Genomic DNA, 15067 nt, shown 5'->3' with positions numbered 1-15067 from the left:
AGAGCAGACAGAAAAGTAGAACTTAAAAACATCATAGATTTAAATCTAAATTTACAGTATTTATATTAAATTTATATAAACCATAAACTCAAATTAAAAGAAAAAGATTGAAAGAATAATATGAAACAAGCTAAATATAGGGTATAAAAAGAGATATAACCAAAAACACAGGAAATAAAGATTTATGTAAAAGATTCAAAAAATCCTATGTAAATATTAACCAGAAGTAATGTGCCTATATTAGTAAAAGACAGGTTAGAATTTAAGGCACAAAGCATTACTAAGTATAAAGAAATTCCATGGGCAATGCACCACAAAGGTATTACAACTGCACATTTGAATGTACAAGGTAACAGCTTCAAAATATATAAAGCAAAATTGACTGAATGAAAAAGAAGTAGTCAAATACACAAAGGAAGACTAACAAATTTATCCCAGTAATTGATAACTTAAAAATCAGTAAGCACATATATCATTTAAAGAGTATAATAAGCAAACGTGTACCATGTGTACATGGAAAACAGCTTTCAATAACTATAAAATACACAATATTTTCAAGTTGAAATGTTTATAAAATCTAAATAAATGGTGGCCAATAAACAAATGCCTAAAAATTTCAAAGGGGATCGTTTCTGACCTCAGTGAAATTATGCTGAATATCAACAACAAAATCACCAAATGTAAGCTTCTAAATAACCTTTGTAAAATAAATCACAATGGAAATTAGAAAAAAATATGAATGGAATGGAAATAACATATTACATATAAAAATACGCAATTCAGATAGTAAAGACAACTTTAGAAGAAAATCTATAGTTTAAAAATTAAATGTTTTCATTTGAAAACTCATAGCTACTAGAAATAAACTTAATAAACAGATAAAGTGTTTCTATAGAAATCACAGAGTAAACGTCATACTTAATGGTGTTAAAGGTTTTTCTCACTAAGATTGAGATTAAGAGGAAGATGCCTATTATTCAATATTTAACTGGCGATCATAGCCAATGCAATAATGCAAGAAAAATAAATCAAAGATATAAGAACTGAAAAAGAAAAAAAGAGGGATTATTTGCAGATGTGTTTGAAATTTTACAAAATGCATAAAATTCCTACAAATAAGAAAAAGGGAATCTAATTTATTTTTAATGGGGAAAAATCATGAACAGACTCTTTATGATAAAGTATTTCTAAATGACCAAGAACAGGTAAAATTTTTCTTAATATCAATACCAGTAATATGAATTCAAATCACACCCACCAGAAGGAGCTAATATTGAAAAGATTGACAATATTAAATATTTCCTAAGATATAGAGCAACTGGAACTGTCATTTGTGATCTGTGGGAGTAGAAATTGGTACAGCCACCTTGTAAAATTTTTTGTAAGTACCCCCTAAAAGTGATATTTTTATCTTATGATTCAGCAATTTTACCCTTATATATATGTCTTTCAGAAATATGTGTACAAAAAGACATATACTAACATTTTCTTTTTTTTATATATATTTATTTTTGGCTGCATTGGGTCTTCGTTGCTGCACACGGGCTTTCTCTAGTTGTACCGAGAGGGGGCTACTCTTCATTGTGGTGCTTGAGCTTCTCTTGTTGCGGAGCACAGGCTCCAGAGTGCAGGCTCAGTAGTTGTGGCACACCTGCTTAGTTGCTCCACAGCATGTGGGATCTTCCCGGACTAGGGCTTGAACCCATGTCTCCTGCATTGGCAGGTGGATTCTTAACCACTGCGCCACCAGGGAAGCCCCTATACTAACATTTTCATGGTAGCAATATTCATAATAGAAAAATATGGGAGGTGGCAAAATGCCTATCAATGGGAGAATGAATAAACTGTAGAATATTCATACAATGGCCTAGTGTACAGCATTAAAAATAAATTTCTCCTAAATGCAAATATATATATATGAACCGCATAAACATAATATTGAGCAAAAGAACCCTGACACACGCAAAAAATGTAAACTGTATGATTCTTCCTATATAAAGTTCAAAGCAGACAAAACTAATATTTAGTGTTAGAATTCAGGATAATGTTTGCCTCCTTTAGAGGTGAAAGTGGATGCAGGAGGTGGGGGTGATTAGGAGATACAAGCAATGTTCTATTTTTTTGGTGTAAGTGTTAGCTATACATGTATGTCACATGGTGATAAAAACTATTAAAATTCAAGCAAAAATATTAAACTCTGGAGTTTACAGATCTATGCTTAGGTGATAAAACTTAAAAAAAAAAAAAAAAAAAAAAAAGCAAGGATATGATTACCATAAAAGTCAGGCTAGTAGTTTCCTTTCAGTTGTAGAGATTTGGTAGTGTTGTGAGGGTCACAAGAGGCTCCTGGGGTGCTGGCAAAGTGATGCCTGCACAGAGGTTTGCTCTAGGAGTAAATTGAGGGGTTGCACTTAGCTGTGAACCCTTCTCTTTGTGTTTTCTGTCAAGATTTTAAAAGTCAAGACGAAACAGCTTGGGTCTTCAAAGTTCCTTTAGCACATCATGAAGATTGACTGAAATTAGCTAGTTTAACTTAGTGTCCAGAGGTTTGTTAGAGAAAAAGGTTACACTGTTAGTCAATAACTAAATTGCCCATTGGGAGAACAAATTATGATGTAAAACTTACACAGTCTTTTCTTTATTATCTACATGTATGCATATCCCACAAATGTGAACTTTATATTACTTGATAACTTGATAATTTTTAACCACATTCCTTTTCCTCTTTAGTATTAAGATATTAATGATTTCAAGTTTCATTTTCAATTATGAGAGTCCCCCTGCTTTGGAGACTTGAAACTATGCACACCTCAAAGCTCAGTGTACTTATGATCTATCTTTCCCGGTAAAGAAACCACCCTCTACTGCCACTATCACCAGCAAGCAAGTGGTAAAATGGTTAAAGAAGGAAAACTATTCCGAAAATAAGAATTGTAAAATGTTCATTATTGTTATAGTAATGTGGAGAAGTGAAAAAAACTCAAGGAACTCAATTCTAATCAGTTATTATAACCACTTTCATTTTAACACATTGTTTCAATCTAAAGACACAATATTGTGACTATGTTGGACCCTGTTGGCAATATGAATAGGCAGACTGCCCAGAAATGGAGGTTATGCTTTACATTTACATTATTAAGTTTATCAATGAGCTTGCCAGCAGCTCAAAGTCACAAAGACAAAAACATGCCATATGTACGTGTGTATCTGTATGTGTGTGTGTGTATATATATATATATATATATATATATATATACATATACACACATACACATCTATTTTTTATATGTCAAAAGTTCCTAAATCAAGCTGGGGAAAGATCCTGCAAGGGAAGGAGAAATATTATTAATGAAATATCACTTGGGTAAGTGCTTGGAAACAATAAGCTTTAAATTTACCTTCCACTGTTAAATAGAAGAAGAATTGGTGAATATGATGAATGAAATCAGAAATACGTAACAGGATTAACGTAATTTTAATTACATTTAATAATAATAGCTAACATTTATTGAACACTTACTAGGTCCTAAGCTCTGTTTTTATATGATTTAAAGGCATTACCTCTTTTAAATATCACAACACTATAAGGTAGGTATCATCATTATCTCCTTTGTACAAATGAAGAAATGGAGGCATAGAGAAAATATTTTCCTTATTTTTCATGCTTTTGTTATGAATTGTAGAACATTCCACTGATTAATTTGATTTTCTGTGAGATTCTATATACTAAATGAGACCTTATGATAGGGAATGCCTAGCTTTGGAACAATTTGAATTCTTCCTCCTAAGCTTCCTGACTGGCATTCCTATACGTGCTCTTAGTGTGTGACAGCTTCAGGGAAACACATACTGGGGCAGAAGCTTGTACTAGCACTGAAATGTACAACAATCACTCCTTCCAGATGAACTGGGATTTCCAGTACAATTTAAATGATACTGTGACCTGTGGTGTCTGGAGAAAACGTTAATTCCCATAATTCATCCAACTTAAAGTTAGTCGACTGATGATTTCTGAAACATAAATTTTGTGGTCTCTCAATTTTCTATAGTTATTTCCATCTTTTGTTGATTTGGGGAAGGGCTGAAAATAATATCTGAGAGCCTCTAAGAAGTGAAAACAGACTAATAATTAATCAATAAATAGGTAATTTCCTCAAATAATTCCTTTGGCTTCTGCTAATCCACCTAAATCGCTCTCAAATCAACAAATGAAATGGCAATATATTGCCTTGCTGCTGCAAACTGTTATTATAAAGAGTGAAATTACCTGAGATAACATCAATAAAGCAGCATTTCTAACAACCTTATCTTCAGGTTCAAAAAAGGTGTGTTCAAACATGTGTGTTCGAAAATGTTCAATAATGTTGGAAAGAAAACAGAAACTTTTTGACATTCACACCGCAATTCACAATGAATTCGTTTTCCAGGTAATGCTGCTTGCAGTGGATGACCCTCCAGCCGGGGGTTATTGCACAGAAGGCCTGGCAATTCCACTTTGCCTGTGAACATGCATGACTTCACTAGAATTCATGGCTTTCCCAGGACTTTAAGCTTCACTTGGTCTGAAATCCTCAATTTAACCCGTAAACATTAGGATTACATAACTATCCTCAGTTCCAGACTACTGTATTCTTTTTCTCCTTGAACTGATATACATAACCATAGGCACTTAGAGTGTCCAGCCTAAAGCCAAAGATGAAAATGCCAAGTAGTGGAGTTCACGTCTTTCAAGTGTTAAAGTTTCCTAATTCTTAATCTGATCCCCCAGTAACTGGCAAGTGGCACGATGCCTAAAAGTACTAGCTCTGGGAGAAGAATGCTTGGGTTCAAATCCTAGCTCTGCTATTCATCAGCTGAATGACCTTGGGAAAGTTATTTATTCTCTCTCTGCCTCAGTTTCTCATCAGTAAAATAGGGATAATAATAGTACCTACCTCACGTTATAGTACCTATAAAGGTAGTTATAAAGAGTAAATGAATTAAATACCCACAAGATACATACAATAATGCCATGTTTATAGTAACAGTCTAGTATATATTAATCATTATTTTTAATAAAATATCACTAAATTATTTTCAAAGGAATAAGGTAAGAGAGATATTGCAAAGCAAGTTCAGTAGAGCATGGATTATTAGACCTCAATAATGAAAGCAGTGACAGAAATGATGAGTCATTAAGTTAGGACTATAAGAAGATAACTGGAAGAGAAGTATACAAAACTATGAGGAGGAAGGGCAATTTCCTGTTCAGGACAACAAAATGAACATATATCCTTTATCTTCTCAGAAATATCAGAAAGACTGGAGAAAGGGAATAAACCTACAACAACATTGACATTGGGAAAAGGACCATTAGTGTACTAGAAACTTTGAAGAATATCTGGAAGACAGAGAATGGATAGAATTGTATTGAGGAATAAATCAAAATGATGGACTGCACAGCAGTAGGTAGGCTACAGGGCAAAAGGAAGCCATTTTTCCTAGAGGAACAGAAGAGAGGCTCCAACCTTAGAGTTGGCAGAGACAGAGGGAGGAAGTGACCTGGGGTACAGTATCGTGATGATTAATAGAAGTACTAGATATGGAAGAGGTATTTGAGAAGGCATGCATCCATAACATAAAAATAGGATGATATTATGAAAGAAAAAGACAGAAGGAAGGAGGGAGGGAAAGAAGGAGGGTGGGAAGGAGGGAAGAAATAATTAAAGTATAACACCGAGTTCTTAAAAAAACAAAACTATCAATATCAATTTTAAAATTTTAATGAAGACTGGAAGAGGAAGTGAAGGAGATCTGTAAGTATAAGAAAGCAAAATATAGAAAAAGATGAAAAACATAAGACATAACTGAGAGTGATATAGATTAGTCATGCAGGTTCACCATCATTCCAAGAGGAGATTAAGAAAGAGAGAACGGAGAAAATAGAGAAAACAAAGGGAAGGAAATAGCAGAAAATGAGGTAGGGAAAAACAGTTAAAAGATGAGTTTTCTAAGTGAAAGGGCTTACTAAATGCCAAGCAGATTGAATGATATAAAATGTTCGCACACTCAGATTTTATTTCAATAAGTTGCAGAATAGGAGATTAGCAGAAAAAAATGGAAACCATAAAATAAGTTTGAGAGAATGAACATGGTACTCACAAAATACGACATCAGACTTCTCATTAGAAACACTGAATGATCTAGCTGACGGGGTAATGTAGGAGACATTGAGGAGGGGGCTCAAATATTGGCAACATTACATGATCTTGAAAAAATATCTTCTTAGCCTGGAGTCCATGATCCAAAGATTCCAAATAAAGAATTACCACTGAATAACACTGTTACTTGGACAAAGTAACAATTCCAAGTTTTTTGGTTGTGGGCAGCTTCCTTCCCAGGGCTAGAGAGGCCCTCCTACTCCTCCAGAACTGCCTTTCCCCAGGCTGTATGCATGGGCTGTTTCTCATGTATCAAAACAGCAAAGTTCTCAATTCCATCAGGAAACAACCAGACCCACAATGTGATTCATTAGTAGGGATATACAACAGAACACTTACTAGAAAATCATCTGAAAATATAAGAGATTTTTAAAAGCTTATATTATTTGATCGAGTGATCTCACCTCTGAGAACCTTCCTATGTAACATCTAGAAATATCTGCTACCATTTATAAACAGGTATGTTCAATCTTGGCATTGTTTTTAAGAAAATACAAAACAAAATAACATAAGTAAACGCCCAACAATTAGTGAGAATCGGCAAATAAATAATGATGCATGAAGACAATAACATATTATACAACAAATTAGCAATCAATAATTTGGAAAAAAATATAGAAAATGAAAGTTAAAATCACAAGCTCTATAAAAAACAACAAAAATGAGAATGCTTAATAGCAAAAAATCTGGAATCCATCCAAAGTGGAATAGAGATAAATTTATAGACCTGAAAATAATTAAGCATACCATTCAAGTTTAAAGGAAAAGTAAATCATAAAGAAAAAAAACCAGCATTATTTAGAAAACACAGAGATGAATAAATCAAAGAACTTATTCATTATGAGACATAAAAGTAAAATATCTAAATCAAGAAAAAATAAAATTAAAATTATAAATGAAGAGACTTTAAACATATAAACCATAATACTACTAGTCACAACTGTTAAATAATGAATTGTAAATGCCCAATCAATGATTTCTCTGAAAATGAAAATAAACCATTAAAATATACTAAAAATAGATACACTTTTCAGTAGAAAAAAACACCAAAACAGAAAATGAAAAGTTATAAGAGAGTAACTTCTCTAAAAAATTCCCTGGAGTCAGATGATTTATGATTAAGTCTGTAAATATTCAGTGTATCTGCTGTATTAATTTTCCCTCAGCGTAGGCAAAGATGAAAATATTATCTAACTCATTCTATGAAGCTGATATTGTCTTACTTAAAAAACTGAAAAAGATAACTTATAGGAAAACTATAGACTTAGAATAACCTAGCTTGCTCCTGAGTATAGATGCAAAAATTCTAATACAGCCCTTCTAGTTACATAGATTAGTACTTGCCCCTATGGTGCCAGCAAGTTACCCCAGTGATGAAAAAGGAGGTAGGAAAGCTCTAAGAACCACTACACCAGTAAAGTTATAAAAATGGAGGTGCCTAAATTCCTGTTAAAATTAAAAACATAATAAAGTGACTTGATATGACCAATGCAGTTAACTATTTTAGACATTCTGAGTAATAAAACAACACATGAAAGAGTTAGCTAAAGATACTGTCAAACTGGAGATAGGATCAAAGAAATTGCGTCTTCCCTCTTCACTAACACAATTTACTGACTACCTGATGATACTCTTGATAGACAGCTGAATTTCATTTATATAGAAACGTGGGGTTACTAAGTTTTTTAAGTTTAAAAGGATTTCCTACCCATAGTTCATCCATTCTCATTTCACAGATGAGGAAAGCGAGGTTCAGAGACTTTCAGTGCTTGCCTAAAACCACTGGATGTTCAGAAGAAATTAAAAAGTACACGCATACTCAAGAATTTCTGTTTGCATCCTTTTGCTTTTCTTAACAGCCTCCTCATAATTTATCAGTTTAGAATAAATTAACAATTGTATTTTACTTCAAACAACCCCAATAAATAGATATCTTATTATATGATACAAGACAAGGGATTTAAAGAAACATATAGCTGTCACCTTCTTATAGTCTCTGGAATAGAAAGAGAATGGGGTCCTTCAGGCCAGCCGAAGAGACTGAACCAGGTCTGAGCTGCATTTACAACCTTCTGAAAGAAGTCATATGTCTTTGTACCTTCTTCAGGAGAAAAGAACTGCTCGTCTTTCACCTCCTTTTCCATAGATCTGTTGCTTTTCTTTGACATTTCACTTTTTCCTGAGTTCAACCTTTCAGGTATTATTTCCATTCCTAAAATTCAAATTTGTTTATGAAGAAGGGTTACTTGACCACAGAGTAAAATAGTCTGTCAGCTAGTGCTATCTGTAAGTAGACAAACAGAGCTCATTTTACAAATTATTCTACGTTCTCAAAGAAACTCTGAGTCAATTTACTGTACCTTAACATAAAGAAGACATTTATTTTCAAATCCCCAACAGAAATACTTTAAAAAGAGATGAATTTCAATAAAGAAAACCATTAAATTTTCATCTTGCCATAATGGTATGTGAAAACATTCTCTAAAATGGAAACTTTCATTTAGTATTACATATGTAAAATATTTAGACAATTCTTCAGTTTTACTTATTAGACAGAATTAAACTTTAGCTGAAAAACTTATAAAAACAAAATATTGGTTTCAGATTCAAAATGACATTCTATCCAAATGAAGCACTTCAGTAAAACAAAACATGTTTGAACTAGAGAAATTTTCAAGAATATAAAATGATTTTATTGTTGTTTTTTTTGGTAAATATCTGGTTGTGTAATGGTACAAGCACACACTCATTTCAAAACCTCTCAATATTTAATTTGGTTTGGTCCATTCATTAAAAAGGAAAATTTTCAAAATTTTCAATAGAGAAAGGAATATTTGAATAGTTAATTACAAATAATAATATCAAATTCACATATTTATCTGCATGCATCTCTTTCTAAGATAAGCAACATTGGATCCAGCTAGATAATTAGGAGACAAACCCCTAGTTCAGCAGTTCCCGAATTGTGTACAGAGGGTCACAGCAAATTCACAGGGGCTCTGCCAGATATTTAACATTTTAGTTAAATACCACTACAACATCTGTTGGATATCATATAAACTATTGATTCTACTCTTAGGTTTTTCTACCAAACAATTTAATAAATGGAACTGCTTGGTACATCTTTTGGCCTAACAGAAAAGTACTAAGATACTAAGCACATCATGAACCAAAAACATTAGAGAATCTCTGCTCTAAATCATTGGAAAGAGCTCCCAAAGCAGATGACCCACTCAAAACTAATGACAAATTCAGTTTTCTTCATGGATTTCTTATTATCTGAAAAAGTCTAAGTTGTGAATCAAATAATATTAAACAGATAATGTTTTGGATTGGGTTTGGGTGGTACACTATATATTTGCCACATACCAACAAATAATCTTCCCTTTTCAGGCTCAGCACCACTAAATTTACTAGGAGCAGGAGAGGGTAATCCAGCTTCTCGATTGGCAAGCAAAACCTTGCTCCGGCCTTCACAGAACTGGCATCCTTTTCTACAAACGACACATTGGATCATAGTAGGTCAAACAAACATTTGTGAATTCACTACCAAGTTACTGAACCTGAATTTCATAATTTCAAATATATAAATATATATAGGAAATATGTGTGTATATATATACAAACATTATTATTTGTACACAGTACCAAATAAAAGAAAAATGTCTAAGTGCCCATTACACATGAAGTAAGATGTCAAATAAGAAAAAATAAAATAATGGGTGATATGGTTTTCTGAATTGAATGAACTTTATTAATAAGGCAATTATGGTATTTCAAAGTTATTGGAGAATGAACAATGTTCAACTTTAGCATGAACAAAGATATGTAAAGTTTTTAAAATGTTTATACACCCAAATTTTTAGAATTATTATATATAGTGCTTAAAATCGAATATAAGAAGAGTGTCACTAACAAAAGTAATTTCTTCCTAGTTGATTTTCTGAAAATGAAAGCACTGCTTGGTTATGAGCTGATATCGTTTTGTACAGCTTTTGATCTCTATTCCAGTTAGAGCCGCTGTGCATACAGTAGAGTTTGCCAGCATGGTAATCCAAACCCAACCACAGGCAATGCTGACCAAGAAAAGGAAGAAGATGTAACCGACGGCCAGATATCTATCTATCTACCTATCTACTTATCAACCTATCTATCTATCTATCTATCTGCATATGTGTGTACATATATGTGTGTATGTATATATATGAACACACACACATATTCATGTTATTCTGTCGGAGAAGCATGGCCTGTGCAGTTAAAAAGATCTAATTTGAAAGCTTGGCACCACAACTCCTGAGCTATTAAACCAAGGGTACATTATACAAGTTCTCTGAAACGTCTGTTTTGATCCATAAAATGAAACCAAGGGTTCTGAGCTCATGTGTTTGTTTTGACGATTACTTTATAGGCAACAACACATATAAATAAGCTGGTATATACTAAGTTTCTTCCACTCTTTCAGTACAAAGTCATTCAGAATTTGCCAGTGAACCTTTACCCAGTAAGTATGCTTATCTCCAGAATGCTAAGCCACTACAGACTTCATAGAAGTGAGCCTTAGGAAATTCAATGACAGAATGATTCGTTTTGACATAATCATACTGCATTAGGCAGTACCTTTTCAACTCACCATCAAATGACAAAAAGTTCCTAATGGGGTACAAACCCACATCTGTACCCTGCAACTAAAATCGGTATGATAGTTTTTTAATTAGCATATTAAGTATAACAAGTAAATCATACTTCTTTACTTTTGGATATACTTAGTATGTTTTAAGGTTTCAGCTTTATTGAACATATCATACTCTAGAGCACATTAGCTACGTATGTACGCTCTGAGATCTCACAAATTTGGTTAGAATTCCCTGGGGCAATGTGCTCATCCTCTCTATGACTCAGTTTCTTAATCTGTAAAGTGAGATTAATAAGAGTATTGAACCACAGTTGTTGTGAGGACTAAATGAAATTACAAATATAAGGCACTCAGAAGAGCATCATATGCCTGGGAGGCACTAAATATATGTTATAAATTACTGTTATACATATTTCTAAAAATATTTTAGAATATTTAAGAATCATATCTTTCTATAGTAATATTTACCCAAATGGATGTATTACTTTAAACAATTATCATACAAACACAAAGACTTCATTTTTTTCATTCTAAAGAGACAGCAGTATTTTGTACAGTAATTCCTCATTATTTTGGGGTGGGAGAGATATTATGAAAAATATAAAAGAGTGGTAAAGCAATAATAATAAGTTATAATAGCAATAATGATGAAGTGATAATAATACTTTCCAGTTATTTATAGCCTATGAGTCTTCACAAAAGCCTTTTTTATAGATAAACAGATATCGTTAATATCGCGCTACTCCCCCATCATGCACATTTTGTTTAATAACAGATATTTAAGGATCTGAGAACTAAAGATAAAAGCATATGGCAAAATGGTGAGTTTAGAACACAAAATAGAATTTCCACCCAGGTTCTGTGACTTTTCATACTGTGCTCTTTCTATTACACTGTGTTATCTGAAATCCCTCCCACCCATCCACTATACTAAAAGAATATAAAAATATAACATCAGGTTACATCAGAAAAGTCTTTTAAATTCTGAGAATGTGTGTAAAATTTGTAATATATACGTGCTGAGAAGGAACAATCAGAGAGGTGAGAAGTGACCAAGGGAAGTATGGTATGTGGAAGCCTAGAGGTTTGATGAGGGGAGGGGGGCAGGTCAACAGTGTAAACTGCTGTTCAGTGTTCAGTAGTGCAGTGACAACAGTTTAATCCTAGCTTCCTTTGTTATTTTCCTCCCTCTTTCTGGGAAATAGAGTGGTTTATTGGATTGGTAAATTAGGCAAGCATGACCTGAATTCACTCTTTCTCCTCTTTGGGAATGAGCCTATCCAACGATGGGATATAGTCTCCTGTTTCCTCCCTATTGTCAACCTGCACACTCACCCAAAGTAGCTAAGAGAGGGAAGCAGAAGTTGAACGGCAAGAGTAAGCAGGGTTAGTTGATTAAGCAAGGTCTCTGGATAATGAGATTCAGATAAAGGAACAGCCTAAGGAGGAGAGAGTCTTCTTTCCTTGGCTTTGTGATGGGAGAGATGATGGGTTCAAAGGCATGTTTGGTATGTGGAAAATCAGCGTGTTCCTGCCTGGTGGTCTTCAGTTCTTCTGAAAAGTTAGAGAAAAGTTCATCCCCTGAGACTGAGGCAGAACAGGATTGAATAGGTTTCAAAGGAGTGGTAAACATTTCAAGCAAGTGGAGAAGATGAGAAAATTTAAAAACCCAGGAAAGACCTGCAATTTAGCACTGAAACTTAAGACCTTGACAATCTACACAGAGAATTTTTTCCCACTCTCCACTGTTCTCTCCCTCTGAAATTTACTTCAGTAAGCATCCTTCTCTGTGTCTTACATTTCAAATTTCTCCCTACTCTGCAGCTTCTCTTCTGTTGTTCTTAGCTTCTCTCACCATTTCTCCTGGAGCAACTCCTAGCTGGTCTACTGATCACTCTCCTTCCACTTGAATTTGCCTCACATCTCAACAATTGCTTCCTTTCTAATACACTGATCAATGTCCTCAAAAGCCACAGAAGGTCCCCACTATTACAGAATAGAGGGTGCAGTGGTGTGGTCCCATACCCACACTATCTGCCTTATGTCTCCCATCACACCCCCATGCCTTTGCTATATTGCCTTTTTGTCCAAATTGTCCTATTCAAGATCATTTGTCAAACTCTACACAAATGTCATCTCTTCTATAAAGACATCCAAACCTCCAACATCAGCATTAACCTCTGCACCCCCCACCACGTTCCCAAGAAATCATTTGGCTCATATACAGAGCTCTTAATTCAATCTTTGTATTAATTTGTTTATGTATCTTTCACTAGACTGTCAACTTTTGCAATTAAGAGACACTGCCATAATCTACCTTCAATGCTAAACACAGCCCCCGGTACTGGCAGGAGTTTAATAAACATCTGTTAATCTTAAAATCACTCTATTTCTAGGTGTCAGCCTTGGATAAGAAGAACATATACAGCGAGAGTTCAAAACAGTAGTCATGTATAACTTACCATTCTTTAAAATAATTTTTTGCTCATCAAGATGAATTGCCATATATAAATAGAGAGTAAGAATGCAGTTTTCTGCTGTTGCGGTAACTGGAAGTGCAAACCTAAAAGTGAAAATACTGCATTTCAATAAAATAAAATTTTCAGATGCAGTAAATACAATGAAAGATTTTTTTAAGTATCCTGGATGCCTATAATGATCAAGACATGAATTATTCATGATTTTTCTTTCCATCTACTTTGTTTTTCTTAACCACCTACTGTATCTATTTTAATGGTTCAAGAATATTTACTTTTAAAGCTTTTAACAGAGACGGTAAATTTCTCTGTCTAGTGTGCTCTAGAACACAGCTTGTACTTATGCAGGTTCACAAACAGATTCAGGAAATTTTAGAGTTGAAGGAGCTTCAGAGTTAATTTACTCACCTTCTTCTATAAAATCCGTGACAAATGTTATCTAGCCTCAGATGTTACTACTAGGGAGATACCACCAGGATGACACATGACTCAGTGACAACCCATTTCATATCTGGAGAACTGTAACCTCATAAATCCTATTTCAGAGCAACACAGAACAAAATCTACAATCTACAGTCCCCATTACATTCCTTCAAATATTTAAAGACAGTTCACTATATCTTCTCTAAACTCTCTTTTCCATATTGCAAACATTTAGAATGTTCAAGAGTTCTTTCAACTGCAAGGTCTCTAAATATTTCACATACCATCTAACTTCTTTAGATTATCTTTTGTTTTGTGTTTGTCCTTCTTTAAATGTGTCTGAGAACTGAAAGTAATACTTTAAAAGTTATTCAACCAGTAAAGAGTACTATTACCTTCCACAATCTGCATACTCTATTTTATGAAAGCATTGTGAAATAGTCTTATTATTTTTACCTGTCTAATTTATATGACAACTCTGTCCTTGTGCAATTGATTTTTTAATATAAATACTATATTTTATATCTATACCACTGTAATACCGCCTTATTGGTTTCAGTTCTGCATTATAGCATATCAAGATAATTCTACTCTTGAATCATCTATCATACTCACTCTTCTATCTAGCTTATGGTTACTGGCCAAGGTGAAATGACAAAATCCCATGTTATAATCCAAGTTAATGCAAGTAAAATATAGAATAGGATGAGACTAATAAAAATCTGTAGCTGAAATATAATGAGTTGTCAAGGGACATTAAAATAAACATGTTATATGTAAATGAATTGATTTTCACCTCAGCTCTGCATATGATATTTTCCCATAAGGAATGCATTGTTTTTATCTTTATCATTTAGTGGGTATTAAAATATTATGCAAAATATACAGATTCAACATTGTCTTGTTTAACCAACCCTAGTCATTCCCCTGCCTCATCCTAAACACAAGCATCAGATTGCCCTGTTCAGGATTAAGTTGTACTTTTATATGTAATTTTTTTCCACATGATTTCCCTCTTAAAATGAAATTTTAAATTCCTTGATAGCGTGAATCATTACTTATACATATTATGCATTTATGCTAAACGTAGCAGCCAATCAAAAGTCCATTAACTGACCAACTATGTTTAATGATATTTTTCAGATTAAATAATATAGTTTATCTGTAGACACCATCATCATTGCTATCTTAGAACCAAAAATGTCATTTTGTTTTAACAGTGATTACAGGAGGAGAAAAAAAAAAGGAAAGAAAAAAAGGTGACTCTAGCAAATGCTGTGGGTGCTCGGCCCTTAAGTCCTTATGCCCCAGGATGTAATCCTTTGTGTTGG

At 33.5% G+C, this 15067-nt stretch overlaps 1 protein-coding gene across 1 annotated transcript in view; it reads right to left on the bottom strand.

Moving 5' to 3' along the window:
* The window catches only part of CFAP47 (cilia and flagella associated protein 47), a 489567-nt gene that overhangs the window by 313659 nt on the left and 160841 nt on the right, over positions 1-15067 (bottom strand). The window contains 4 exon segments of the mRNA XM_036839258.1: positions 8184-8412; positions 9570-9694; positions 12372-12423; positions 13299-13399. Of these exon segments, the coding sequence (XP_036695153.1) occupies positions 8184-8412; positions 9570-9694; positions 12372-12423; positions 13299-13399 (507 nt within the window).

This window comes from Balaenoptera musculus, chromosome X (assembly GCF_009873245.2).
Source record: "Balaenoptera musculus isolate JJ_BM4_2016_0621 chromosome X, mBalMus1.pri.v3, whole genome shotgun sequence".
NCBI lineage: Eukaryota > Metazoa > Chordata > Mammalia > Artiodactyla > Balaenopteridae > Balaenoptera > Balaenoptera musculus.
Note: the sequence above shows the minus strand (reverse complement) of the source record. Positions and strands in the feature narration are given on the sequence as shown.